The following is a 26,630-nucleotide window of genomic DNA, read 5'->3' as shown; positions in this document are numbered from 1 at the left end:
GTCAAGAGGCCACAAATAGGCTGCAAACAGATATAGACAGGTTATGTGAGTGAACAAGAAGGTGACAAATGGAGTTTAATATGGGGAAAGTGTGAAATTATTCACTTTGGCAGTAAGAACAGAAAAGCAGAATATTTTTAAAAGGTGTGAAACTTTTGAATATCTGATCAGTTTATTTCCAATGGCAGGTTATCATGCCCACGCTGTTATACTCGTGGATTTATGGAAAATGGACACATTACTTTTAAAAAACAATCTGCTTTGAAGCAAGGTAGAGTTGAGAGGTCAGGTGACCTCCTTTCTTGACTGCCAATATACGTGGAATCACCCAATGATAGAAATTAGCCTGTTTGTCTGGACAGGACATTAAAAGGCAAACTGCCTTTTGGGACATTCCCTTGAGAAGGCATTGAAATTGCAACAGATCTTTCCCATGGATTTAATGGTTTATATTGTCCAAATACCTGCAAGAGCTAGCTTACAATTTCCCTGCAGACCTCTTGGCTGCGGAATGGAATTCCACAGAATGGGTGTGAGGAGAAACCCATTACATCACAAGGAGATGCAAATGGTTGAAACTCAAATACTATTGTGTGTCAATGTTCAAGTCATCAGGGATCATTTGTGTGGACAATAGTAAAATAGTTACAATGTTCATCTGACAGAAACCTGGTTATGATAGGGAACATTTATGAACATATTTGAAAGTAGCCTGAGGGAATCAGTCTGGGCAGCCAGAGAGAGACCAGCAAAAGAAGGACCTGCCTAAAATCCACCAGCAGGCAGCAAATTGGGGCTAGCTTTTACCTACCGATTTGAAGAACCAAAACCAGATTTTCGCTACAGGGGTTCGATTGCATCTCAACTGAAGCCAGAAACCTGCTGCTGCAAGCGGCAAGCGGCTGCAGGATCACATGACACTTCCAACCTCCATTTCTTCAGTGAACCAAAAGGGAATATCAGGCATGCAACGTTTCAAGCTTCCACTCAAGTATAATGGTGAATTTTTGGGCTTCTAAAAAATCTAAGTGCATGCTACCTCCTTTGGAATCACCTTTTCTTGTGTCTGTGTGTGTGTGTGTATATCTGTGCACGTGTGTGAATGGGTGCTGTGAATACATTTCGGGTGTTAAGAAATAAACATTCATCATCCTTTCTTTTTAAAACTTACAAGGAAACCTGCCTTTTGTCTGTTCTTGAAAGTTACAGCACTCAACACCTTTCCTTTAAAACACATCTATTTGTGGTCAGTTGAAAGGTAGAAAAATGGGAGCCATCCTACCATCTCTCCCCTGTCCAGATCAAAGTACATATCTCTAAGGATAAGTCAGTTATTTTGAAAACTATAGATTGATGAGACCACACCTGGAGTACTGATAGATTACTTTGAATCACATCAACGTTGCTGAGGTAGAATTTTATTATGAGCCACCATCCAAACTCATAGGACCTCTACTGCCTAAAAGGACAAGGGCAGCAGACAGATGGGAACACTACCGCCTGTAAGTTCCCCTCCAAGCCACACACCATCCTGACTTGGAAATATATCGGCCGTTCCTTCACTGTCGCTGGGTCAAAGTCCTGGAACTCCCTCCCTAACAGCACTATGGGTGTACCTGCACCACATGGACTGCAGTGGTTCAAGAAGGCAGCTCACCACCACCTTTTCAAGGGCAATTAGGGATGGGCAACAAAGGCTGGCTCAGCCAGTGATGCCCACATCCCACAAAAGATTAAAAAAGAAATAAATTGTCCATGGGATTTCTGTGAATGGTGCATGTGGGAAATTTTTAGATTATTGCCTTGAACTGAAAAAATTCCCAGCAGTAAATTTAAAGACATTTTCCCTTTCAAACTTGGGTTATGTGTAGGCTGTATATCACAAAGATAAATTACTGCTGGTGGTAGCTTTATTGATTCAAACACTAAACAAGCACATGATTAAAGCTTATTGCTGAAATGCGCGATTTTCCCCTTACGTTAAGTATGACAATTATAGCCAGTGACAACACTAAGTCATTTCAATGCAATAACCCAAGGGCGGTGGGGGCGCTGCATTGTCAGGTTCAACTGAGGCCCCATTTGAGCTCTCAGGTAGGCATAAAAGATCCTATGGCATAATTTAAAGAGCTGGGAATTTCTCTGTCCTTAGCACTAAAAGCAGGTTAACTGTTCAAGCAGCTCATTGCTGTTTGCTGGGTTTTGCCCTGCACAAATTGGCTGCCATGTTTCAAAAGTACTTCACTGGCTTTGAAACATCCTGCCGATGTGAAAGGCAGTGTATAATGGGTTTTCCTCTCTCTCTTTCTAAAGTCATCAGCTGAAAATGTGATTTATGGACAGAAATGTCTCAATTTGCAAAATCTAAATATGATCCCTGATCTTTGTCCTAATCAACAACCTGTCATCAGTAAGGAGATCTGAACCATTTAATCCCATTCTGATTTTCTTTATACAAGCATATGAATGAGGAGGAGTAGGCCACCCTTGAGCCTGCTTCGCCATTCAATGAGATCATGGCTGATATAATTGTGGGTGCAACTCCACGTTCCACCTACCCTGATAACCTTTAACTATTGCTAGTCAACAATCTATCTCCTTCTGTCTTAAAATTATTCAATGACCCTGCCTCCTCCACTCTTTCGGGGAAGAGAATTCCAAAGATTTATGACCCTCAGAGAAAAAAATTCTCATCTCTATCTTAAATGGGAGACCCCTATTTTTAAATGTTGTCCCCTAGCTCTAGTCTCTTCCACAAGGGGAAACATCTGTTCAGCATCCACCCTGTCAAGTTCCCTCAGGATCTTCTATCAATAAGATCACCCCTCAATCTTCTAAACCCCAATGGATACAGACCAAGCCTGTCCAATCTTTCCTCATAAGATAACCCTCACCCCCCCACAACCCAGGTATCAGCTGAGTGAACTTTCTTTAAAATGTTTCTAATACATTATATCATTTCTTAAATGAGACCAAAACTGTACACAGTACTCCAGACGTGGTCTCACCAACACCCTGTACTTTAATATTCCATTCCCCTTGCAATGAACAATAATCCATTTAGTTTTAAACTGTATTCTTGGCATCTATGTTTCAGATATTCTAGTCCCATAAGTTATTTCACTTGCCCAGATATCTCAAATTGTATTTCCTTGAATATAGAAGATTGAGGTTATGCAGAACTGAAATCAGGATGCAGATCTCCACATAGAGGGGTAACAGAACTCTGGAACCCTTCTCCCACAAAAAGCTGTGGACTTTGGGCCAACTGAAACTTTCAAAACTAAGATTGTTAATCTTTCCGAACAAAAATCCATCAATGATAATTTAGGACTGAGGAGGAGAAATTTCTTCACTCAAAGGGTTCTGAATATTTGGAATACTCGACCCCAGGGGATTGTGGATGAGCCATCATTGAATATATTTCAGGCTGGGATTGAAAGACTTTTGTTCTCACAGGGAATCAAGGACATGAGAATGAGCGGGAAAGTGGGGTTAAAGCCCAGTATCAACAATGATCCTATTGAACACAAGAATTAGGAGTAGGCCGTTCGGCCCCTCAACCCTACTCTGCCATTCAATAAAATCATGGCTGATCGGATTGTGGCCTCAACTCCACTTCCTGATCCCCATAATCCTAGGCTCCCTCGTCAATCAAAAAACTATCTAACTCGGCCTTGAATTTATTCAATGACCCAGCCTCTGCTACCTCTCTTGGGAAGAGAATTCCACATACTAATGGCCCTCAGAGAAAACATTTCGTCAAGCTGCAGATGTGGTTGCCGTAGATCACACAGGTATCCACTGGATCCCATACTCCACAGCTGCAACACAGCTCCTTCCCAGCCATCTATATTGCTTTATTGGACTAATTAAGTTTAGAAATATAACTCAAATGATTATCTGAGGTTATAAGTGATTTAACAAGTTAAGCTATAAATTTAAGCAATATTTATATTGCCCCAGTTAAACTACTTCCCCTGTTCAGAGAAAAAAAACAACTTAAAATCACCAAGCACTCACTGTTTCTTGGCTTCAACAGTCACATCCCACTCATGGTCTCTGGCTCCCTCTCTCAGCCCACTCTTTTGTAAAAAGTCAGAACAGCACCTACTCCCTCACTCACCAAATTCCCAAACTCGCACTCTGTTTTGATCTGCTATCTTCGTGCTTGCTTACTGGAAATGGCGGAACAGGTTTGACAACCCGTATCGTCTTCTCCTGCTCGTATTTCTTACGTTATGTTAACTCTCGTCTGAAAACGGCAATTGATGCTCGATCAATTGTTAATTTAAACCCGAGATTGATATATTTTTGTTAACCAAAGGTACTGAGGGATTTGGGGGGGGGGGGGGGGCAAAGATTGATACGTGGAGTTAAACCCAGGTCAGCTACGATCTCATTGATCACAGGCTTGAGACTAAATAGCCTCCTCCTGTTCCTGTAAGCATCAAGCTTTGCGAGGTATCAGCGTGGAAAAGGCCCTGCCATATTTTTCAATGTATCCGTGGAGGTGCAGTTACATTAGAACGCAGAAGTTCCCTAGAATTATTCTGAATTTATAAGGCAGAAGCAGGCCGAACTGGTCTAGGCTATTGCTTTTTCGAAGGCAAAAATCCAGAGGAAAACTCAGAACCAATGGGGGGGAAAAATACTCTTCAACCTCCACAGACACGCAAAGCCACTCAAGACCAACCCCAAATACAAAGTGTTGCATTCACATGCTTACAGATCTGTTGTGTTTTTATTATTCCATACTTTTAGTTTCTCTTTTATCCAAACATTGGCTGGACTGCTTTTGTTGCACATTCTTGGTTCTCCCCCAACAATCAGCTGTACGCAATATTCATACTGTTAACAATATCCTTGAATGAAAGATAACAAAGCAGGAGACAGCAAGTACATTTTTATTGAAAGGCCTGGTATTATATCTGATATCCAAACACATGCAGATAGCCAATGGACATGAAATCAGTCATAGATGGGTTACAGAGGCAGGAGTTTTGTAGAGATAGCTGGTGGATGCACTCGTAACCAGTTGTCCAAAATAACTGGACAGTGACACCTCGTTCCATTAGGTGCAGACTCAGTTGAAATTTAATTAAGAGATGGGGAGCAACACCCTTCAGTGTGTGTTCATTATCTGCATTCACACAGAACGCCAGAGAGTGTGAGAGTATAGTGAGGTGCCAATTGAATTAGGAATGCATCATTAACCAAGGATTTGTAATAACAATAACCAGTTATTATTTTATAATACATACAGCCTGAACTCGCAGGCTTTTTGCTTTTTTGAATGTTAATTCAGAAGACTGGAAATTTTCCTCTTCAGTATCACAACATCCTCCTCAAATTGCCTGTATCAGCTCACATTGAGCGAAAGGTAGGCTAAGAATGTGCGCTGTATATATTATAAAACAGAAGGCATTTTGTTACCAAGGTGTAAGTGGTAGGTTTTGAGCTTGGATGCTTTTAAAACTGATCTCTCGACCACATTTAACCAAGCAACGCACCTGGCCGTTCAGGTATCAAAAAGCCCTAGTTACATCAGGACAACTTGCACGGCAACCATCCATCACTGTGCTCTTGGAGAAGCAGCAACTTTCTTGGTTGACCGTTTGCTGCTGTAGGTACAGGAGTTCCATTATCGGGGGTTGATTTTCTTCAAGCTTCTGTTGAGCTGCAAAATAAAAATAAACTTGCGTGAAACATTCTGGCCCGACGAGGCAAGTCCATCACGAGCAGGTCTCTTTTATAGCAGTCAGAGTTCTATAATGCACAATATATATTAATCTGCTGTTCAGAGCTGGTCTGTCCCTCTATTGCAATTGGTGAGGGATCTTTGCAGACTGATGGGCACTGGTAAAATTCCAGCTCCAGGCAAAAGAAACCAGCATGAAATGACTACCTATCTTTCTCTTTATGCCTTTAACACCTTGCAAAGCCTTATTTCTGCGGGACAAATATACAGTTAATATATTAAAAATTAATACATTTTCCCAAACACTTCGATTTCTAGGTTTTCTTCTAAAACTCTCCCCGGGAAATGAAAACCTCTCTCTCTGCTGATTGTTGGGAGACCTACTTTGAAGAGGTGGTTCTCAACCCAAGCCCAATGGATGCAACTCCACTACATACAAGGTGGCCCAATCAAGAGGCCAAGAGGTTGAGGGAATAGAAAAACTTCACATGGTACGATGAAAGGAGATCCTTCTCAGACTGAGGCATGTTACTGCACTATATCAGATTAGGTTCACCAATCTCCAGCATTGCGGAAGCAAAAATTCCCCAGAATAAAAAGATAAATGACCACTACAAGGGTAAGATTTCTGTATCAGTGAAGAATCTTTAACGCATTTCCAATGTTTACTATACAAGCGGCACATCAAACACTTTGATAATATGTTGCCTTTTGTTTTCATTCTTTCAAGGGATGTGGGTGCCACTGGCAAGGCCAGCATGTGTTGTCCATCCCTAATTGCCCTTGAACTGAGTGGCTTGTTAGGGCACCGGAGAGAGCAGCTAAGAGTCAACCACATTGCTGTGGATCTGGAGTCTCATGTAGGCCAAAGCGGGTAAGGGTGGCAGATTTCCTTCCCTCAAGGACACGAGTGAACCAGATGGGTTTTTATGACAATTGATGATAATTTCGTGGTCGCCACTATTTTCAATAGCTTTCAATTCCAGATTTATTAATTGAAGTTAAGTTCCACCAGCTGCTGTGGATGCTCCTCAGGGCATTAGCCTGGCCTCTGGATTATCAGTCCAGTGATGTGACCACTATAATCACCATCTCCCCCTGTTGAAGATTTGTTATGACATACTCCTCAATCCCAGTTCCCAGGACGGGCAGAGGCATCTGGGTGTACAGGTCCACAGGTCACTGAAAGTGGCAACGCAAGTGGATAAGGTAGTCAGGAAGGCATATGGCATGCTTGCCTTCATTGGCAGGGGTATTGAGTATAAAAGCTGGGAAGTCATGCTGCAGCTGTATAGGACCTTGGTTAGGCCACACTTGGAATATTGCGTGCAATTCTGGTCGCCACATTACCAGGATATGGAGGCGCTGGAGAGGGTGCAGAGGAGGTTTACCAGGATGCTGCCTGGTCTGGAGGTTATTAGCTATGAGGAGAGGTTGGAGAAACTCGGATTGTTCTCACTAAAGCGTCGGAGATTGAGGGGCAACTTGATAGAAGTTTACAAAATTATGAGTGGCATGGACAGAGTAGATAGTCAGAAGCTTTTTCCCAGGGTGGAAGAGTCAATTACTAGTGGACATAGATTTAAGGTGAGAGGAGAAAACTATAGAGAAGATGTGCAGGGCAAGTTTTTTACGCAGAGGGTAGTGAGTGTCTGGAATTTGCTGCCAGAGGAGGTGGTGGAAGCAGGTACGATAGTGGCGTTTAAGAGGCAGTTTGACAAATAGATGAATAGGATGGGAATAGAGGGATATGGACCCTGGAAGTGCAAAATGTATTAGTTTGACAGGCAATATGATTGGTGCAGGCTTGGAGGGCTGAAGGGCCTGTTCCTGTGCTGTACTTTTCTTTTATCTTTGAAAGTATTCAACCCATTCAACTGACAATCCTGCTGAAAGGTAGCCAGAGAGAGTCACTCTCCATTTAACACTTGGTGAACTCCATGTTACACAGTTCAATGAGTTTCGCCTTTTGGTAAAAAGTCAGATTCAGGAGCACAGTCAAGATGGGTCCACGTTCCATGGTGTCACTCTCTTATCTAGAAAGGGCTTAATGAAGTCAGTACGTGAAGAATAAAACACTCAGCCTCACCTCTTCAAATTTGTGTATCTGCCTGATGAAGAAGTCACCATATCGTCGGGCCACTTTGGTGTCTGCAATGTGGATCATGTCCTGAATCAACAGTGAAAACAAGTTTTAAACAGAAATTCAAATTGTTCCATTGCGGGTAAAGACGAGGTCTGGTAATTTACTGCATGCACCCCAAAGGCTCAAGTTCAATTCCCAGTTTGTTGTGTGTCAGCTAGGGCAACCACTGACTGTGGTACATACACTAGGGTCTCATACTCTAGGGTGGTGCTCCCAAGCTTTTTCCCACTGCAACCACATTTAATCCTTAAAAGTTGGTGCAGCCCAGAGAGTGGGGGAGGGTTGTTGTTGAGCAGGAAGCGGGTGGAGGAAAAGAGTTATTGAGTGGGCAATGGGAGCTGCTGAGCAGGGCACGGGAGAATGCTTCTTTGTCCGAACAGTCTGGCAGATTGCAATGGAGACAGAGATGAGACCTCGGAGTTCAAGCCTCCAAACCATATGTGTGCTTAAGGGCCTCGGAGCCACTGACAGGGCTGTCCTGCCAGAATCACCATTGCTGCCTCACAATCTCAATCACTCGTCCCGCGGCCCCACCGGGCATCTTGACCCACGGTTTGGGAACCCTTGCCCTAGGGTCACAACATTGAAAAGGGAAAAGTATCAAATGGCCATCAGCACGTGTCGAGTAAGAGACATGAACCTGGTAGAATACAAAAAAAAGTACTCTTCCATAGGCAAAACTCACCTTATCAATGTAGAAGTCAACCTCAGAAGCAGATTGAAATTCGCCATCCAGGGCTGAGATCCCACTTGTCCATACCAGGTTCTTCATCTTGTGCTTGAAGACCAAGAGATTGATGCGGAATTCCTGCTCAGTCATATCGAGAAATCCAGCCAGCTTGACAACAGGCATTGTGGTATAAAGCTTCAAGAAACTGCAAGCGGAGAGATGGCAACCAGCAAGAAATCAACATGCAAGAGTGAGTGGCACATAATGATATTGGCCTCAAAACTAACTCCATTTAAAACAAATATATTTTCAGGTGGTTATTAAGTGAACCCTTTAGTCAACTAATGCAATGCCCCACTGAATATTCATTGATTGGTGTATTTTGGGTGCCTTGCCAGACTCATCAAGTGACCTATAGTGTCTTGACTCATCAAGTGACCTATAGTGTCTTGACTCATCAAGTGACCTATAGTGTCTTGACTCATCAAGTGACATATAGTGTCTTGACTCATCCCACTTCAAGGTTTCAATGCAGAACTGAGAGTGAGGGCGAGGGAGCGCACGCGAGGGCGAGACACGTTCCCTAATTCCTCCATTGCTAAAGCGGTGTCGACTTGTTGTTGGGAAATGGTTCCATAGGGATAAGTTAATCTAAAGTAACTTGCCATGGGATCTTTTGCACACCACTATATATTATTACAAACACACTAATAGATGGCAATGGTACCGTCTAATCTTGTTGCATTGTGAGTTCACATACCTACGTATAGTGGACAGTACAGACTGTTGCTGCACCTCATCCATAAACACTTTCAGCTGCTGTAGGAAGGGCTCCTTGTGGTAGTTGGGATGGACGGAGTCATAATTTGGCACCACCGGTGACAGGAACTTGGGACAAGCAAAACTGAAAAGCTCCTCAAAAATCTGCATCTCGCTATTGGAGAAACAAAAAGCAGCGTTATAGGTGTGGGGGAAAAAAAACAAATTTGGGAGACAGTCATCATAAAGCAAACCATTGCAAAAGCACAGCATTTCAAGGAGAAAGGACAGGTTATGGTTCAGCTGCAGCATGTGAACCTTTACTGTATTGTTAATATTAGATAAATATATATTGGTTGTGGTGCTGCTTCAGTGCTTAAATAATATCAACCGTGTCTTGCTATCTCAGAATTTTATTATGATAGGGGTCCACTGAAATATCTCTTTTCTAAGGGGAGGCGATGATCAGAGACCCAGGGTAATGCTCTGGGGACCCGGGTTTGAATCCCACCACGGCAAATGGTGGAATCTGAAGTCGATAAAAAAAGCTGGAATTAAAAAGGCTAATGTCGATTGTTGTAAAATGTTGTCACTAACGCCCTTTCGGCAGAAGGGAATCTGCCATCCCTACCTGGTCTGGCCTACATGTGACTCCAGACCCACAGCAATGCCCTCTGAAATGGCCTATCGAGCCACTACAAAGTATCAAAAGGCTCAAAAAAAGAATGAAACCGGACAGACCACTCAGCATTGACCTAGTCACTGGAAATGGACTTCAAACAACGAACCAATTTAGGCAAGTTTTCAGTGCGCAATGTCAAAGAACAAAGAACTAAAAGTGATCCTATTTACATCTAGAACAGCTTCTATTTTAAAAAAATCATTCAAGGAACGTGGGCTTCGCTGGCTAGACCAGCATTTATTGCCCATCCCTAGTTTCCCTTGAGAAGGTGGCGGTGAGCTGCCTTCTTGAACCACTGCTTCTATGCAACTTCAGGTGACTTGCTCTGAAACTATGCAAGTGGGTACTGTTGCACCACAGATTTTTAACTATCTGGAATGCAGAAGGTATCACAGTTCGAATTGAGTTGATTGCAATTTTAAGAGAAAAGATGGATAAATACCTGACGTAGAGGAAGACAGAGGGCTAGTTTTGGATTACTAATATAGAGGCGACACAGGCAAGGTGAATCATATGGCCTCTCAAATTCCGGAAAGCATTTGACTGTGCCTTATAACAGCCGGGTTTACAAGTTGTGTGACAAAGGTAAGCGAAGGATGGTGCTTTTTGGAGAACTGTCAGACTGGAAACTAACAACCAGTGCAGTTTCACTGCTGGAGGAACAGCACCTCATCTTCCGACAGGACACTTTGCAGCCTTCCGGATTTAATATTGAATTCAACAATTTCAGATCATGAACTCGCTCCTCCATCCCCACCCCCCTGTCCTCTTTTTCCAATAATTTATAATTAAAAAAATATATTTTTCTTTTCCCACCTATTTTTAAATTTATTTCGATCTATTATTTTATCTCCATCTTTTAGCCCATTCTGATCCCTTTCCCCCACCCCAACCCCACTAGGGCCATCTGCCACTAGCTTGTCCTGCTTGCTACCCATCATGTCCCCATTAGCACATTCCTTAGATATCACCACCATCGACACCCCTTTGTCCTTTTATCTATGACATGTTTAACAATCTCTCCTTTGTCTCCACCTATCACTGGCCCTCTATCCAGCTTTACCTGTCCCACCCCTCTCTACCAGTTTATATTTCACCTCATTTCTATATTCCCTCAGTTCTGATGAAGAGTCATACCGACTCGAAACGTTAACTGTGTTCCTCTCCGCAGATGCTGTCAGACCTGCTGAGTTTTTCCAGTTACTTTTGTTTTTGTTCAGTTTCACAAGGGTTGGTATTGGATTTTCTACTTAGAGAATGGAATACTGTCCAATGTTTGCAGATAACAGCTGGGTGCAATAGAGTAGCTAACAATGTTAATAATCCAGAGAGATCTAGAAGGGTTGGATCAATGGTCAGAGAGCTGGAAGATTAAGCTGAACATGGTTCTGTATAAAGCCATGAGATTAGGTAGAGGCAGCAAGACCGGAGCTTACATACTAAATTACAGTGTGCTTGAGGTAACAAAGCAGGGAGAGGTCTATGGAAGTTACTGAATAGATTGTTAAAACCATTAAGTCTTGTCTTCATTGATGGTGAGAAAGCAATTAAACTAATGAGATATATTAATCAGGATTGAGAGTTATAAAGGAAGAGATGTGGAAATTGTATCTGGAGCATCACAGCCAATTATGGCCAGTATTAAGGGCAAGGTATAGATTTTTTCAGGGATGGAAACAACAGTCCTGAGGAGGTACACAAAGCTGAGATAAGAGGAATGACTGGAACCTGTGACTTTACCCTCTGAAAAATAGGATGAGGGAGAGGAGGGAACTTAATGGAGATAAGATCTTCACACATACCCGAGTCTGGGTCCGGCAAAGTTCTGCCGACACTGTTGAGGAATAGTTTAAAACTTAATACAGACATGCATTTATATCATGCCTTTCACAACCACAGAACATCCCAAATGCTTTACAGTCAGACCTAGCTTCTTGTACATTTTTTTTAAAATTAAAGTCGTTCCAGCACTGGCAGCTGTTGTGACACTAAGGGCTATAATTCCTGCCTAAATCTCTCTGCCTCTCTATCCTCCTTTAACATGCTCCTTTAAACATACCTCTTTGACCAAGCTTTTGGTCAGCTACCCTATTATTCCCTTATGCAGCTCAATATCAAAATCTTATGTTCTCATCAAGTGCCTTGGGCACTTAGCATAGCAAAGGTACTACATAAACGAAAGTTGTTGTTGTTGAAGTACTTTTGAAGTGTAGCCACTGTTGTAGGAAACACGGCAGCCAATATGCGCACAGCAAAGTTCCACAAACAGCAATAAAAGAAAAGATCAAATCATCTGTTAATTGAGTGATAAACGTTGGCTAGGACTCCAGAGAGAACTCGCCATCCTGCCTTCGAAATAGATGGCTGAGAAAGATCTCTCAGCATTGAGAGAGCAAAAAGGGCCTCATGGTTTAGCAAATCATCTGAAAGATAGCACGTTACAAAGCGCAGCACAGAAGTGACAGCCCAGATTGTGCGCTCGAGTCTTTTTTTTCCAATTTATTCTTTCATGGGATGTGGGCATCGCTGGCAAGGCCAGCATTTGTTGCCCATCCCCTAATTGTTCTTGCACTGAATGGCTTGCTAGGCCATTTCAGAGGGCAGTTAATATGGATCTGATTAATGTGAATCTGGAGTCAAATGTAGCCCAGGTGAGGATGGCAGATTTCCTTCCCGAAAGGGCACGAGTGAGCCAGATGGATTTTTATGACAATTGATGATAGTTTCATGAGATTACTGTCACTGTTACTGAGGCTAGCTTTCAATTCCAGATTATTTTTTATAAATTGAATTTAAAATCCACCAGCTGCTATGGTGGAACTTGAACCCATGTACCCAGAACATTTGCCCGGGCCTCTGGATTACTCATCCAGTGACATTACCACCATCACCCCCTCAAGTCTCTGGAATGGTTCTTTAACCCATAATCTTCTGATCAGAGGCCAGTGAGCTGTCAGCTGAGCCGTCTCTTAAAGCCTCAAAATAAAATAGGAAATTCTGTCAACGGGTTTTTTTTTTAAATAAGGCGGTGATAAAATTTGGAGATTATCTGTGGGGATAGTTAGGTAAAATATAGATATTAGGTAGAATTCATGTATAATTAGGACGTTATACTTTAGAATTGAGAAAATGGTTACAGTCTAACAGACAGCCATTTTACCCAGAAGCTCTTTTCACACACAAACAGGGGCAGCACTGAACTTAATTAAAACCAGCTCTAAATTTAGTTAAAGACAGACAACATTCCTTCATGTTGGTATCATTCATTGGAATTCTAGTGCTCGTGCCTTTTTTGGAAGGAGGTAACGATAAGGATTATCCTTTCACAGTTTAAATACTTAAGTTACTACCAAAGGAATTTTTTAAAAAGGTGATAACACACATTTAATGATAGTTCAGTCCGGGATTTGGTGTCGCTACCTATTAAGAAGGCATTCTTAAAATTTAGCTCAACGTATCATGGAAGACTAGTGGGCTTCCAAAAGTCAGAATTGAACATTATCAGACACCTTATACAAAAGGCAGATGCTATAAGAACGTAGCCTCTGACTGAGCTGGGAAAGAACTTAAGAATCACTATTCCTGTGTTAAAAGTCTAAAATCACATCATGAAAATATAGAAACAAGTGAAATTAATTAGGATTGATATTAGAACATATCATAAACCTGTACTGACCAGATAAAGTCTCACAATGCTCACATAATAAGGCCATCCTCGACAATTAGATAATAGTGGATTATAAGGGATAATCAAAAGAGAGGAGTTTCAACAAGGAGGCAACACCCATAGCTGCTGGAGATGATGAAATTCAGTTTAGTCGGGTATAAAAGATTTCTCCAGAAAAGCAGAAATATTGAAGAAGAGTAAAGGGAAACCGTACACCAATTTTTCTGAGGCTGTCGAAGAGATAGAAACTTTAGACAAACGGTTTTTTCGTGTCCTACCATTCAGACAGCCTAAGCTACCGGGAGATTTAAGGCAATCTTTTGCTTTAAATATTTGATGGACATCTTAAGAGATATTTTAATCTGCAGCATTATTTTTTAAAGTCTCTTTTACTGGATTTTATATCAGAACTAAGATTATGCTTTCCATCTTACTATAAATCTTTAATGCTGCAATGTACTTATCAATTTTGAGTGTATTGTATGTTAAATAGTTCTTTAATAAATTTGTAAATAAATTATTAAAATATAACATCTCACGTAGTCTTCAGTGTGCAGCTTAAGAACCTCCCCTTTGCATTATCCTAAAAGTGGGAGGTACAACTTTTTGAAGAGACTCTCCTGGACCTTAGTAATTATAACCTAGCTGATAATTATTTAAAAGGCTGACTGGAAGAAGGTAATAATGTTCCTTGAGGAAAAAGTGGTTCACTTGCTCAGGCCCAAAAACAATAGTCTGTGGGAAGTGGCCAGGGCTATAAGGGGGAGACTAGAACTAGGGGATGCAGTTTAAGAATAAGAGGTCTCCCTTTTAAGACTGAGATGATGAGAATCATTTTCTCTGAGTGTCATTACGATGTGGAATTCTCTCCCCCCAAAAAGCAGTGGGGGCTGGGCCATTGAAGCTATTCAAGGCTGAGCTAGACAGATTTTTGATACACAAGGGGGTCAAGGGTTAGGGGGACAGACAGGAAAGTGGAATTGAGACCACAACCAAGTCAGCCATGATCTTATTAAATGGCAGAGCAGGCTCGAGGGGCTGAATGGCCTACTGCTGCTCCTAAGTCCTGTGTTCCTGTGATGGAACAGAAAACCATGGAAAGGTTAAAAAAAGGAGACAAATTCTTATTAAAGGGAAGGGGCTACTGGGTTATTAATTTCATGATCACAGTAACGAACCTGATGGAAAGTTGGAAAAGGGAGACACTATTACAAATCTCTCATTTTAGGTTAGTTTCTCATTCCTAAAATTCCACGTTTTACTTGCCCATTAATTGTAGCAGTTTCAGAACTTTTCAAAATCCAAAAAAATGGAACATCACCTCTCATAGAACTGAGCAGCACTTAGAAATCCTATGAAATAATAAACGGGTTTTGAATTGACAGCTTAGATTTTATTCATGCACTCCCATGGTCAACATCCGTTTAAGAAGATGTCTGACCAGTGCTGTCTTGTTCCTTTATCTTGAATTTTAGACTCATTTTTGTCCTAATTTAAGTCTCTAAAGTACAATTTTAGGCTAAGTTCACATTTCCTTTGAGTGATTGAACAAAATACTGCAGATGCAATCAGCAACTTAAGTGCAGGTTTCTAAGACGGCAAACCACCGGCTACCCAACCCTTTTACGCAGAATTCCTGATACAAGCCTGAACATGAATGCAAATTGAGTGAACACTTCCATTCAGTGTCAGTCATTGTTTAGATTCTTGTATTGCTCAACAAACGATTAAATGGGTGCCTAGTTCAAAGATTTGAAAACTGGTCACTATCAGCCAAAATCCTGGGCCAAAAAGCTCAGTTATGAATCACAGAATCACACAGGGCAGAAGAGGCTCTTCGGCCCATCGAGTCTGCACCGACATGTGAGAAACACTTGACCTACCTACCTAATCCCATTTACCAGCTCTTGGCCCATAGCCTTGAATGTTATGATGTGCCAGGTGCTCATCCAGGTACTTTTTAAAGGATGTGAGGCAACCTGCCTCCACCACCCTCCCAGGCAGTGCATTCCCGACCGTCACCACCCTCTGGGTAAAAAAGTTTTTCCTCACATCCCCCCTAAACCTCTTGCCCCTCACCCTGAACTTATGCCCCCTCGTGACTGACCCTTCAACTAAGGGGAACTGCTGCTCCCTATCCATGCCCTTCATAATCTTGTACACCTCGATCAGGTCACCTCTCAGTCTTCACCGCTCCAATGAAAACAACCCAAGTCCATCCAGCCTCTCTTCGTAACTTAAATGTTTCATCCCAGGCAACATCACGGTGAATCTCCTCTGCACCCTCTCCAGTGCAATCACATCCTTCCTATAATGTGGTGACCAGAACTGCACTTGGTACTCCAGCTGTGGCCTCACCAAGGTTCTATACAACTCCAACATGACCTCCCTACTTTTATAATCTAAATAAAGGCAAGGGTCCTATATGCCTTTTTCACCACCCCACTAACATGCCCCTCAGTATAACTGGAACAGCAGCATTGTGGTTATATTACTGGACTAGTAATCCAGGGATCTCCTAGTAGTCCAGAGGCATGGGTTCAAATTCCAGCACAGCAGTTGGAGAATTTAAATCAAATTAGTTAAATAAGTATAGAATTAAAAGGTGATGGTTGTTGTAGGGTGTTGGTACAGTTGGGTACATCTGAAGAAGTCTTTGCAGTCATATGTAGGTTAACTGCAAGTCTTTATTGATTCTGAGAACTAATTACAAATGTACAGTAAAGGGTACAAGGTAGGAGCTATCTGCATGGTGGCTGGGACACATGGTTCTGTCCAACATTAGACTGACCCTGGGTGCAGGTCACGTACTCTGTTACATCACTGTGTGGGTAGTACTGTACTCAGTCCCACATTATGTGCCAGACACTTATACTAAAATGGTGACCATGATTGTTGGTAAAAATCCATCAACGCCCTGACCAATGTGATTCCCTATTGACTACATTAGAGTAAAATTGGTTGTGGTGGTGGAGGGGTGGTGGTTAAAGCCAGATCTGCACTCATTTCCCAACAGTTTCCCAATGGAAAGGTGAGGTTAACATTGCCCCCGCTATTTCACTCCTGTACCACCCATTTCCAATTAGCCACTAATCATTCCAACAGAAACATCATTTTAGAGGTAACAACTGAATATACAGGTGGACAAGACTTGTGTTCAAATCCCTCCTCATCTCTGTAACCTCATCCAGGCCTACAATCCTCTTGAGATCTCTGTGCTCCTTCAATTCCTGCTTCTTGCCCATCCCGACTTTCATTGCTCCACTATTGGCAGCCGTTCCTTCTGCTGCCTCGGGCCAATTGGAATTCCCCCCCTTGAACCCATCTGCCTCAAAACCTACCTCACTGCCCAAGCTTGTGGTCACTTGCCCTAATGTCTCCTCGCATGGTTCACTATCAAAATTCGTCTGAGAATGCTCCTGTGAAGGGCCTTGGGGCATTTGACTACTATAAGGTGCTAAATAAATGCATATTGTTGTTGTGATGTGCACAATGCATCATTGCTGAATAACTGTAACATTAAAAATAAATGGATGGCAGAGAAGGAACAGCAGACCTACCCTTTCTGCATCCGCAGCATTTTGTCTCCGTACTTCTCTCGCAGCTGAGTGTGGATGCTCTCATCAATCCTCATCGGGTACAGCGTCAAGGCAATTGCCAACAGACTATGCATCTGCTCATTCTGTTTGTTGATCTACACATTGATGTAAAAAGGGGCAGAAGGAAGAGAGAAAGAAAACAGGGCTTTGATTTTATCTGTAATGATGCATTCCTACTTTTGGATGATCCCACACAATTGTTTGGAAAACCTACATACGTACCCATTCGGTCTGGGCTAGAAAAATGCCCAATTGGAATTTTAAATCAATCGCTATAATAGGGAAAGAGAAAGATAGACTTGTACTTATATAGCACCTTTCATAACCTCAGCACATCCCAAAGCGCTTTACAGCCAATTGAGTACCAACGTAGTCACTGCTGTAATGTAGGAAACATGGCAGCTACATTGCAAATAGCAAGCTCCCACAAACAGGGTCATCATTGGCTGCCCCTTGATTCGAGCATGACTTATACTCAGGGTCGCGTGATTCTGCTGCAGGTCTTCACGTGGCTGAACAGGCCGATTCTTGACTCGCAAACCAATGGGCAGATGGGGCAGGACATCTCACAAGGTAGTGGGATCTACGATGCAGGGCCACATGGTGCAAGAAATGGGCTTTGCACAAAGTAGAGAAATTAAATGGAACATCGGTCCCATGTCCAATCCCTGTTCTCGGGTAGGGCAGGAAGATATTTGGCCTCAGTTCCCTTAACAGGAATTGGGAGTGGGTGGGGAGGAAAAAATCTGCACGTGCTACTCAGTAGAACGGCTGCCTAGGAGTCAGAGAATATCGTGGGTTCAAATCTCACTCTAGAGGCTTAAAGACAAAGACCTGAGCTGACACTTCAGCAACAGTACTGAGGAACTGCTACATTGTCAGGGGTGACAACTTTTGGGTGAAACGTTAAATCGAGGTCCTGTCTGCCTTCTCAGATGGAAGTAAAAGATAACATGACACTATTTCAAAGAGATGGGGTATCCTGGGGCCAACACTTATCCCTCAACCAACATCACAAAACCACGTTATCTGGTCATTGCTGGTTTTGGGACCTTGTTGTGTGCAAATTGGCTGCCGTCTTTCCCACATTACAACAACGGTTACACTTGGGGGTAAAGCACTTTGGAACGTCCTGAGGTTGTGAAGGCACGACATAAACGCAAGTCTTTCTTTTGCCCGTAATCACCATTCAGTGCCCCAGTGCTGGAAAGTCAACTTAACACACAAAGCATGAACTGGGGTAAGGACAAGTTTGTCTGCGAACACCCTCCTTGCTGTTTGGCACTCACTATCTCAGCGCATGAAAAATGACCATTTTGCGCGAGTCAGGAGGGTTGACTATTTAAGAGCTGGCAGCATCAGGAACGGCGATAAGCAAATCAAAATAAAAAGTTAATATTGTCTGCTCTTGCTAATTCATAGTATTTGGACTTGTAAAAAATGTGAGTTATCTGTTAGTTTGAATAAAAACACCCAGGGAGCATTTCTTTTACGCTAACGTGGAATCATTTGAATTAAACAACTATAATTGAAGAGGAACACAGTGTATAAGTGCAACATCATACACAGTTTTTTTTTTTAAGGTTTACCATCTCATATTTATAGGTCGACCGCTGAAACATGTTCTTGGTTCTCTGAATATACAGCAATATGTTGGCAAACACACGGATAGAATCCTGGTAACGGCGCATCATCAGGTAGGCGAAACCCACGTAATAATAAGTCGTAACCTGACACTCTGGCACTCGGGAGTACATACTCTGTGTGAAGGAATCAAACACAAACAGGTTTACAGAAGGCGTGCTACTCTCAAACATCAGGTATGCATGGCTGGAAAACCAATACTTAACCCTCCCTGCAGATTTACCAACCAGACTGAATTACTGTGGCGTAACATTCTCCCTGGATTGGGGTGATGAGGGGACAGCAGATGATTTGGGGATAATAATTATTCCTCCTGGTCACCTGAGCGCTGTGATCATTACAAGTTCGTCATAGGTGAGGCAGGAGTCAGGTCGCTATCGTTAGTGAGAGAGTTTGAGGTGCCAGGAGCTGGCAGTACATCAGTTGCCGTGAAATCTATAGGAGAAGGATTGGAGTCTTGTTCTACTATTCCTTACCAGTGAAGATGAACCATCGTTCAAAGGGAAGTAGGTGAAAAAGTTCTGCCTCATCTGTTTGAAATGGGTGATCCCTTATTTTTAAACAGTGACTCCCTAGTCCTAGATTCTTCTACAAGAGGAAGCATCCTCTCCACATCCACCCTGTCAAGTCCCCTCAGGATCTTATATGTTTCAATCAAGTCGCCTCTTACTCTTCTAAGCTCCAGCAGATACAAGCCTAGCCTTTCCAACCTTTCCTTATAAGAAAACCCACCCGGTCCAGTTATTAGTGTCATAAACTTTCTGTGAGCTGCTTCCAACGCATTTACATCCTTCCTTAAATACGGTGACCAAAATTCTACACAGTACTCCAAATGTGGTCTCACTAGTGCCCAGTACAACTGAAGCATAACCTCCCTACTTTTATATTCAATTGCCTTGCAATAGCCTTTCTAATTATATGCTGTACTTGCATACTAGCCTTTTGTGATTCATGCACTAGGACACCCAGATCCCTCGGCACCTCAGAGCTCTAGTAATCAGGAAGTGGAGCTCTTGGAAGCTTTCCCTCTAGTGGCAAGGTCCTGATGGCAAATATCACACTCCCAACCACAACACAGCTGAATCAGCAAGGCCCCCGGGGTCTAAGCCAGGATCCTTCTGGCCTTTCTGTATGGTGCAGTGTCACAAAGCTATTGAGGAAACTGCAAAGGTTTTGCTAAAAAGCGCAGTGGGCAAGGTCTGGGCTTTGAGAGGTTACACAAAGGTGGTGTGACAAGAATTGTTGTCCCCCAATATTTTTACAGAGCGTGTTTCCAAACTCAACCTGTTCATCTACAAGATGGAGCAGAGTTGAAGGGAGGTATAAGCCCAGATGGAAAACCTATACAGATTACAATGCAGTTCTCAGCAAGCGTGACATTTAATAGCACTTGCAGGGACCCAGAGGGCTTTGAAGCTCCTCTAACTCCAAGGCCAGAAAATAGTGTACCTTGAAGGACAAAAAAAAACCCTCATTATCTGATGTATACACTCCTTTTCTTTTCCTCCTGCTTCACGAATTAAAACATGAACAACTTTTGGCTGATTACATAGATTTGAAAAGGCTGGCTAGTCCCAGTGTTAAGTTTGGCTTATAATATTTTCACTTGCATTACTCTCAGCGGTATTTTGGAATTCTTGTTTCTTGCAATGGATCCCTACCATTCGTCAACAGCTATAGAAATAACTGGAGAATGTGACTCTAACTGCTGGTTAAAATTAGCAGGATAATTAATCTCAGTTAACAGACAGAAATGTGCTGCGATGGGACGCACCTTTTTATTGAGTTCAATGTTCTCGAGAACTTTGATGGCCTGGTAGTAATCGCCGAGCAGTGAGTGGAGACGCAGGAGTCCAACCAAGCTGAAGTATCCCAGCATTTTGTACAGGGAATGACGTCCATACTCCCCAGCAACACTCTCAGGATCTCCTGTAATCAGATGAACAGTAGCAGATGTCAATGCAAGAGTGAATGTAGGTCTCTAGGGAAGTCAGTTTTAACTAACACCAGCAGTAGATGATCTGGCCGTTACCATGCGGCTGTTTGCGGGAGCTTGCTGTGCGCAAATTGGCTGCCGCATTTTCTTTATTCACAGTGACTATACTTCAAATTCATTTCATTGACTGTGAATCACTTTGCGGGATGTCCTGGGGTGGTGAAGGGTGCGGAACAAATGCAAGTTTCCCTTTCACAAAAATAGGGGCATCATTTGAGTGAAAATGTGGTTCTCAAATTAGATGGGGAAAAAATTGCAGATGTTTGAAAACTGAATTTAAACAAAAAGTGCGCAGGTCATTCAGGGGTCTGCAAAGTAACATTTTGGTTCAGGAAGCTGCTTCAGCATTTTTGAATGCTAACTTAAAATTAGTCTAGTGCCCAGAGACACAAAAAAAAAGATATAATTATTAAACACAGAAAATGAGGCAAAAAAATATAATCTTTCAGTGCAGAATAAGTTTATCAGGAAATGTAAGAATATTAACTGAGATTTCCTAAGAATTCACAATCCCAAATCAGTACAGAAAGTCCGCATTTGATGTTTTGTAGTTGCGTTCTTGAAAATTGTGACTTTAACTGAAACTACTTTATGTGAATCATAGGTTTCCATAGGAATCAATGTTAAAGTCAGAGTTGGGTTCCTTTGGTTTTCCTGGGTGAGAAAGGTCCGATGTACAAGTTGAAATACTGTACCATACCATGTGCAGCACTGTGCATTCCGAACTGAAATAACTCGCTAAGTAAAACACATCGCTAAATATAAAAAGAAATACAATACGTAAAATGTTTAAAAGAATAAAAAGGTACAGGGTACATTCAACTACATTGCAGTACTTTTAGATTGACCAGGCTCCATCCAGTGGCAAAAGTTGGTCGATGCAGGTAGCAGCTGAAGTTCGAGGACTACCTGCACTGACCAACTTCTGCCGCTAGATGGAAAACAGAACTTCAGAGAGAGCTCAGCAGCGGCCCCACAAGGGGGCTGGCGGGGCCGGGGGTGGGGGGGGTGGGGAGTGAGGCCGGGAAAGAGGGACTGAGAACGAGAGAATAAATATTAAGGAAAAAGTCATCTGAGCAGACAGTCCACAGAAGAGGAATCCTGTGGCGAACGACGTTGAAGTAAAAACAAAAAACTACTGCGGATGCTGGAAATCCAAAACAAAAACAGAATTACCTGGAAAAACTCAGCAGGTCTGGCAGCATTGGCGGAGAGGAAAAGAGTTGACGACTCAAAACGTCAACTCTTTTCTTCTCCGCCGATGCTGCCAGACCTGCTGAGTTTTTCCAGGTAATTCTGTTTTTGTTTTGACGTTAAAAGTAAAGGTTGGGGGCGGGGGGGGGGGGGGGGGGGGGCGCGGAGTGGGGCGCAGAAATGAAAGAATATCAACAAAAGAAAGCCAAGTTTACAGAACGCAGAATCATCCGCACTTGCCTCCACTGGTGTAGACCTCTAATTGCCGGTTGATGTTGGATTTGTCGACCAAGGAGTGCAGGACGTTGAGGACACTATGGACGTTCCAGATTTTGGGATTTGACCGCAGGAATTCAATTTCCTCTTCCGTCTTCTTGGCTGTTTTGCAGCGGTACTGACTAAAAGACTGGAACTGTGTGGAGAAAGAGCAAAGGTTTCAATGGAAGGCACGGACCTGGTTAGCACTCTGATAGGCAAGCCAGTTTTGGGTCAAATCTCTGGCAACGAAGATAGCTGCAAACTTTTGCAGGGCAGCCTAGCAAAAGCACATTTCGATTTGTACTCTGAATAAAATGTGTGGCTTATTTCCAATGTTTTCATCTCTGCTTGGTCTTCAGAATTACAACAGGTCAAAGGTGTATTCTGTTCCTTCACCAGGGCCATGTTTGTAACAGCACTGGTGCGGTGAAGACGTAAGGAAATGTTGCACAACCAAGTTTGTCCCAGTACGAACCCTAGGAAAAATAGGTTAAGTAACCCAGTCAACATGCCCTTCTCATCATATCTCCACATTCGACTTGTGTAGTTCAAACGGCGAATGCACAATATTTCTTTTATTATATATTCTTTCATGGGACATCAGTATTGCTGGCTAGGCCAACATTTATTGCCCATTCCTAATTGCCCTTGAGAAGGTGGTGGTGAGCCGTCTTCTTGAACCGCTGCAGTCCATGTGGTGTAGGTACACCCACAGTGCCGTTAGGAAGGGACTTCCAGGAGTTTGACCCAGCGACAGTGAAGGAACAGAGATATAGTTCCAAGTCAGGTTAGTGTGTGGCTTGGAGGGGAACTTACAAATAGTGGTGTTCCCATGCGACTGCCACCCTTGTCCTTCTAGATGGTAGAGGTTGTTGTTTGGAATGTGCTGTCGAAGGAGCCTTGGTGAATTGCTGCAGTACACATCATTGCCATTTCAAAATAAAACTGAAACTACTCAGTTCTAAATTTAGACTCAATTCGTGGCTCTAAAAATTATCCTTTATTTCTGCTTTTCACAGATATAACTTGGAACACAAATAAAATATGTACTTTGCAAGAATGGGTGAGTCCCCCCCGGTGATTTCTTCCTCAGCATCACCCTTCCCCTGCCTGACGTGCTCTAATGGGTCGAGATGAGAATTGCCAATTGTCAATAATAAGAGGCCAAGTCTGAATTGCCAATTGTTGCAGAGACTCAAACAAAGGAACAGGAGAAGGCCACTCAGCCCCTCGAGCATGCTCTGCAAATACATGCCACCCCAGGAACAGAAAAGTAATGTTCAGTTGAGATCCAGGCAAGTTAGCCTAAAGAAAAAGTCAGAAAGTCACCTGGTAAATGAACTCGTCAATGATGTCCCACAGCCACTGGTTCGGGAGCTCCAGAGGGACTGGGCCATCTGCATCTAAAAGGGACAAGATCGTTTTGATTTAAAATTAGTAGGATCTTACAGATCTGAAAACTCAACAATTCAGTCTCATTCTGGGGCTTTAGAGTAGAGTAGTTACCCAGAAGTTAGAAGAGATTTTACTTCTTCCAATTTTTCCTGGGTAACTATTTGTGTAACACATCCACTGGGAACCATCCAAGGTTTGGGATTTAACTTGCATTTTCAGATGGTTCCCAGCGCAGGGCAATCGCCCAGAGGAATCTTGCACTTTTGGGCAATTGCCGTACAAACCCTTACCTGTGAACGTAAGAAGGGGGTTCCCCAGCGCATCATCGGGGTGCCCCCCAAATCCGACGGCAGGGAGCTCGGACGTTACGGCCCATTATTTTTGTATAGCTACTTTAGTGTAGCTGTAACTGTTAAAACCAGGATATTTCAACATTTTATTTGCTATATCTGCTTCAATTCAGCTGCCAGATACTTTTGGTTTTTACATGGAGAACAATCACATCATATCAGAATTCACTGGCTGCAAAACCCAGGGGAAGTTGGATGGGAGAAAGTTCATGTGGAACATAAACACCTGCATTGACGAATTCGGCTGAACAGCCCCTTTCTGTGCTGTAAATTCTATATATTGTGTATTGGGCTGTCAATATTGAAGGATGTTGGTTGATGCTTTGTGTATAGGCTATCAGAATATAACTCTGCTGTTGTTCACCATCTTGAGTGTCCTTTTGTTCAAGTGTCTTTCACTTGTCCCACCACAATAATTGTTATTGTTAGTTAATATGGTTGTGCCTCTCCATTACAAAAGCAAAATATTACAGATCACAGAATCACACAGTGCAGAAGAGGCCCTTCGGCCCATCGAGTCTGCACCAACACTTGAGAAACACCTGACCCACCGACCTAATCCCATTTACCAGCACTTGGCCCATGGCCTTGAATGTTATGACGTGCCAAGTGCTCATCCAGGTACTTTTTAAAGGATGTGAGGCAACCCGCCCCCACCACCCTCCCAGGCAGCGCATACCAGACCGTCACCACCCTCTGGGTAAAAAAGTTTTTCCTCGCATCCCCCCTGAAACTCCAGCCCCTCACCTTGAACTTATGTCCCCACGTGACTGACCCTTCAACTAAGATCCTGGAAATCAGTTCGGATGAAAGGTCACAGACCTGAAAATGTTAACTCTCCACAGATGCTGCCTGACCTGCTGAGTACTTCCAGTATTTTTTGTTTCTATTTGTGTTTTTCTGTTCATCAGTTTTCAGGTTCTCATGTGCCCCAGGTTGACCGTAATGCAAGAAGATATCACTATTCAGTAACAATAACCACCGTCGCAACGTTCTCCCTTCCTCTCACTACCCGAGTTTGTGGTGGGGGTGGGGGGGGCAGAAAAACACAGAGAATAACAAATATTTTACTAGAAATGTACTTACTCAGAATGTAGTTGAACAGATTGCAGTAATTGTAGTATGATTCAAACCTCTGCTCCAACGTAGGCCCTCCCTAGAAAATAAAGAGAACCAGTGAGTATCACAGAAATAGTTCCCTAAACTATGCTTAATGTATGGTTTGCCCTGGAGACTGTACAGAAGCTTAAAGTCCATCAATACTCAATTCCACTCAGCCACCTTTTGACAAGGTAATACTGAACTAATGACTACAGCACACTGTGCTGTGGGATTTCCAAATAACTAATGTTAGCTTTCAATAAATCTGCAACAATGGCATCATGATTACTAATCTTTCCGTCTTAATGCCATTAAGCATGAAGACCATACAATCATAGAACCTTACAGCACTGAAGGAGGCCATTCGGCCCATTGTGCCTGTGTCGGCTCTTTGAAAGAACTATCCAATCAGTCCCACTCCCCTACTCTTTTCCCCATAACCCTGCAATTTTCTTCTCCCTTCCAAGTATATTTTATCCAATTTGATTTTGAAAGTTACTGTTGAATCTGCTTCCGCCACCCTTTCAGTTTACTTACTCTCTTACATGGATAATTCCACATTCGAATCAACCGCTGTGTAAATGATTGTTTTTCAAATCCTCCTAATTATTTTGTTGACTGTCTTAATCTCTGCCCTCGCTTCACCATCTCACCTCCCAGTGGAGACAATTTCTTACTGTTTACCCTTCCATAACTCTACAGAATCTGAAGACCCCCATCCTGTATCTTTCTGTAGTAGGATTCCAACATCTCATCATTTTTCCATCCCTGGTGATGCCCTTGTCAATCTACACTGCACCTTTTCCATTGCTTTTATATCTATCCTGTAATTTTCCTGCATAAATTCATCAGTACCTCCTTGTATTTGGATTCTGTGGCTCTGAAGTAGAATCCAGGATTCCAGGCTAATTTGTTGCTTTACTTACTTTCACTGAAACCCGAGCCAAAAAGTTAAAATAAAGTCTCTCAAAAACCCTGAAATGGCATCTACTGTACGTTATATACTGGGGAGATGATGACGTAGTCACTGGGCTAGTAATCCACAGGCCCAAGCTAAAGCTCTGGGGACGTGGGTCCAAATCCCACCACGGCAGCTGGTGGAATTTAAATTCAATTAATAAAAAATAAACTGGAATTCAAAAAAAAGCTAGTCTCAGTAATGGTGGCCATGAAATTATAACTGATTGTCGTAAAAACCCAGCTGGTTCACTAATGTCCCTAAGGGAAGGAAATCTGCCCTCCTTACCTGGTCTGGCCTACGTGTGACAATGTGGTTGACTCTTAACTGCCCTCTGAAATGGCCCTAGCAAGCCGCTCAGTTCAAGGGCAATTAGGGAGGGGCAACAAATGCTGGCCTTGCCAGCGACAACCACATCCCATGAAATAATAAACAAAGGAAAAAAATATAAACGCAAGGATGTATTGAGTGATTACAAAGGTCTTTACAGAACTTTATTTCTACAGAATA

The 26,630-nt window shown here is 42.7% G+C and overlaps 1 protein-coding gene and 1 long non-coding RNA gene across 3 annotated transcripts in view; one reads left to right on the top strand and one right to left on the bottom strand.

Moving 5' to 3' along the window:
• Positions 1 to 26,630, top strand: part of LOC144669623 (uncharacterized) — a 56,199-nt gene that overhangs the window by 28,259 nt on the left and 1,310 nt on the right. For both annotated transcript variants that reach the window (XR_013573701.1, XR_013573702.1), the window contains 2 exons: positions 23,336 to 23,379; positions 24,175 to 24,327. This is a non-coding gene — a long non-coding RNA (uncharacterized LOC144669623). The remainder of the gene's footprint in view (positions 1 to 23,335; positions 23,380 to 24,174; positions 24,328 to 26,630) is intronic.
• The window catches only part of eif3s6ip (eukaryotic translation initiation factor 3, subunit 6 interacting protein), a 36,709-nt gene continuing 14,970 nt past the window's right edge, over positions 4,892 to 26,630 (bottom strand). The window contains exons 6-15 of the mRNA XM_078532170.1: positions 25,148 to 25,217; positions 23,646 to 23,719; positions 22,299 to 22,470; positions 20,643 to 20,797; positions 18,814 to 18,984; positions 17,186 to 17,319; positions 9,278 to 9,451; positions 8,533 to 8,722; positions 7,791 to 7,871; positions 4,892 to 5,680 (exon numbers count right to left, since the gene is read on the bottom strand). Of these exons, the coding sequence (XP_078388296.1) occupies positions 5,645 to 5,680; positions 7,791 to 7,871; positions 8,533 to 8,722; positions 9,278 to 9,451; positions 17,186 to 17,319; positions 18,814 to 18,984; positions 20,643 to 20,797; positions 22,299 to 22,470; positions 23,646 to 23,719; positions 25,148 to 25,217 (1,257 nt within the window). The 3' untranslated portion in view covers positions 4,892 to 5,644. The remainder of the gene's footprint in view (positions 5,681 to 7,790; positions 7,872 to 8,532; positions 8,723 to 9,277; positions 9,452 to 17,185; positions 17,320 to 18,813; positions 18,985 to 20,642; positions 20,798 to 22,298; positions 22,471 to 23,645; positions 23,720 to 25,147; positions 25,218 to 26,630) is intronic.

This window comes from Cetorhinus maximus, chromosome 29 (assembly GCF_964194155.1).
Source record: "Cetorhinus maximus chromosome 29, sCetMax3.hap1.1, whole genome shotgun sequence".
Taxonomy (NCBI): Eukaryota; Metazoa; Chordata; class Chondrichthyes; order Lamniformes; family Cetorhinidae; genus Cetorhinus; species Cetorhinus maximus.
The sequence above is the reverse complement of the archived record's forward strand: the minus strand, read 5'-3'. Positions and strand labels throughout refer to the sequence as shown.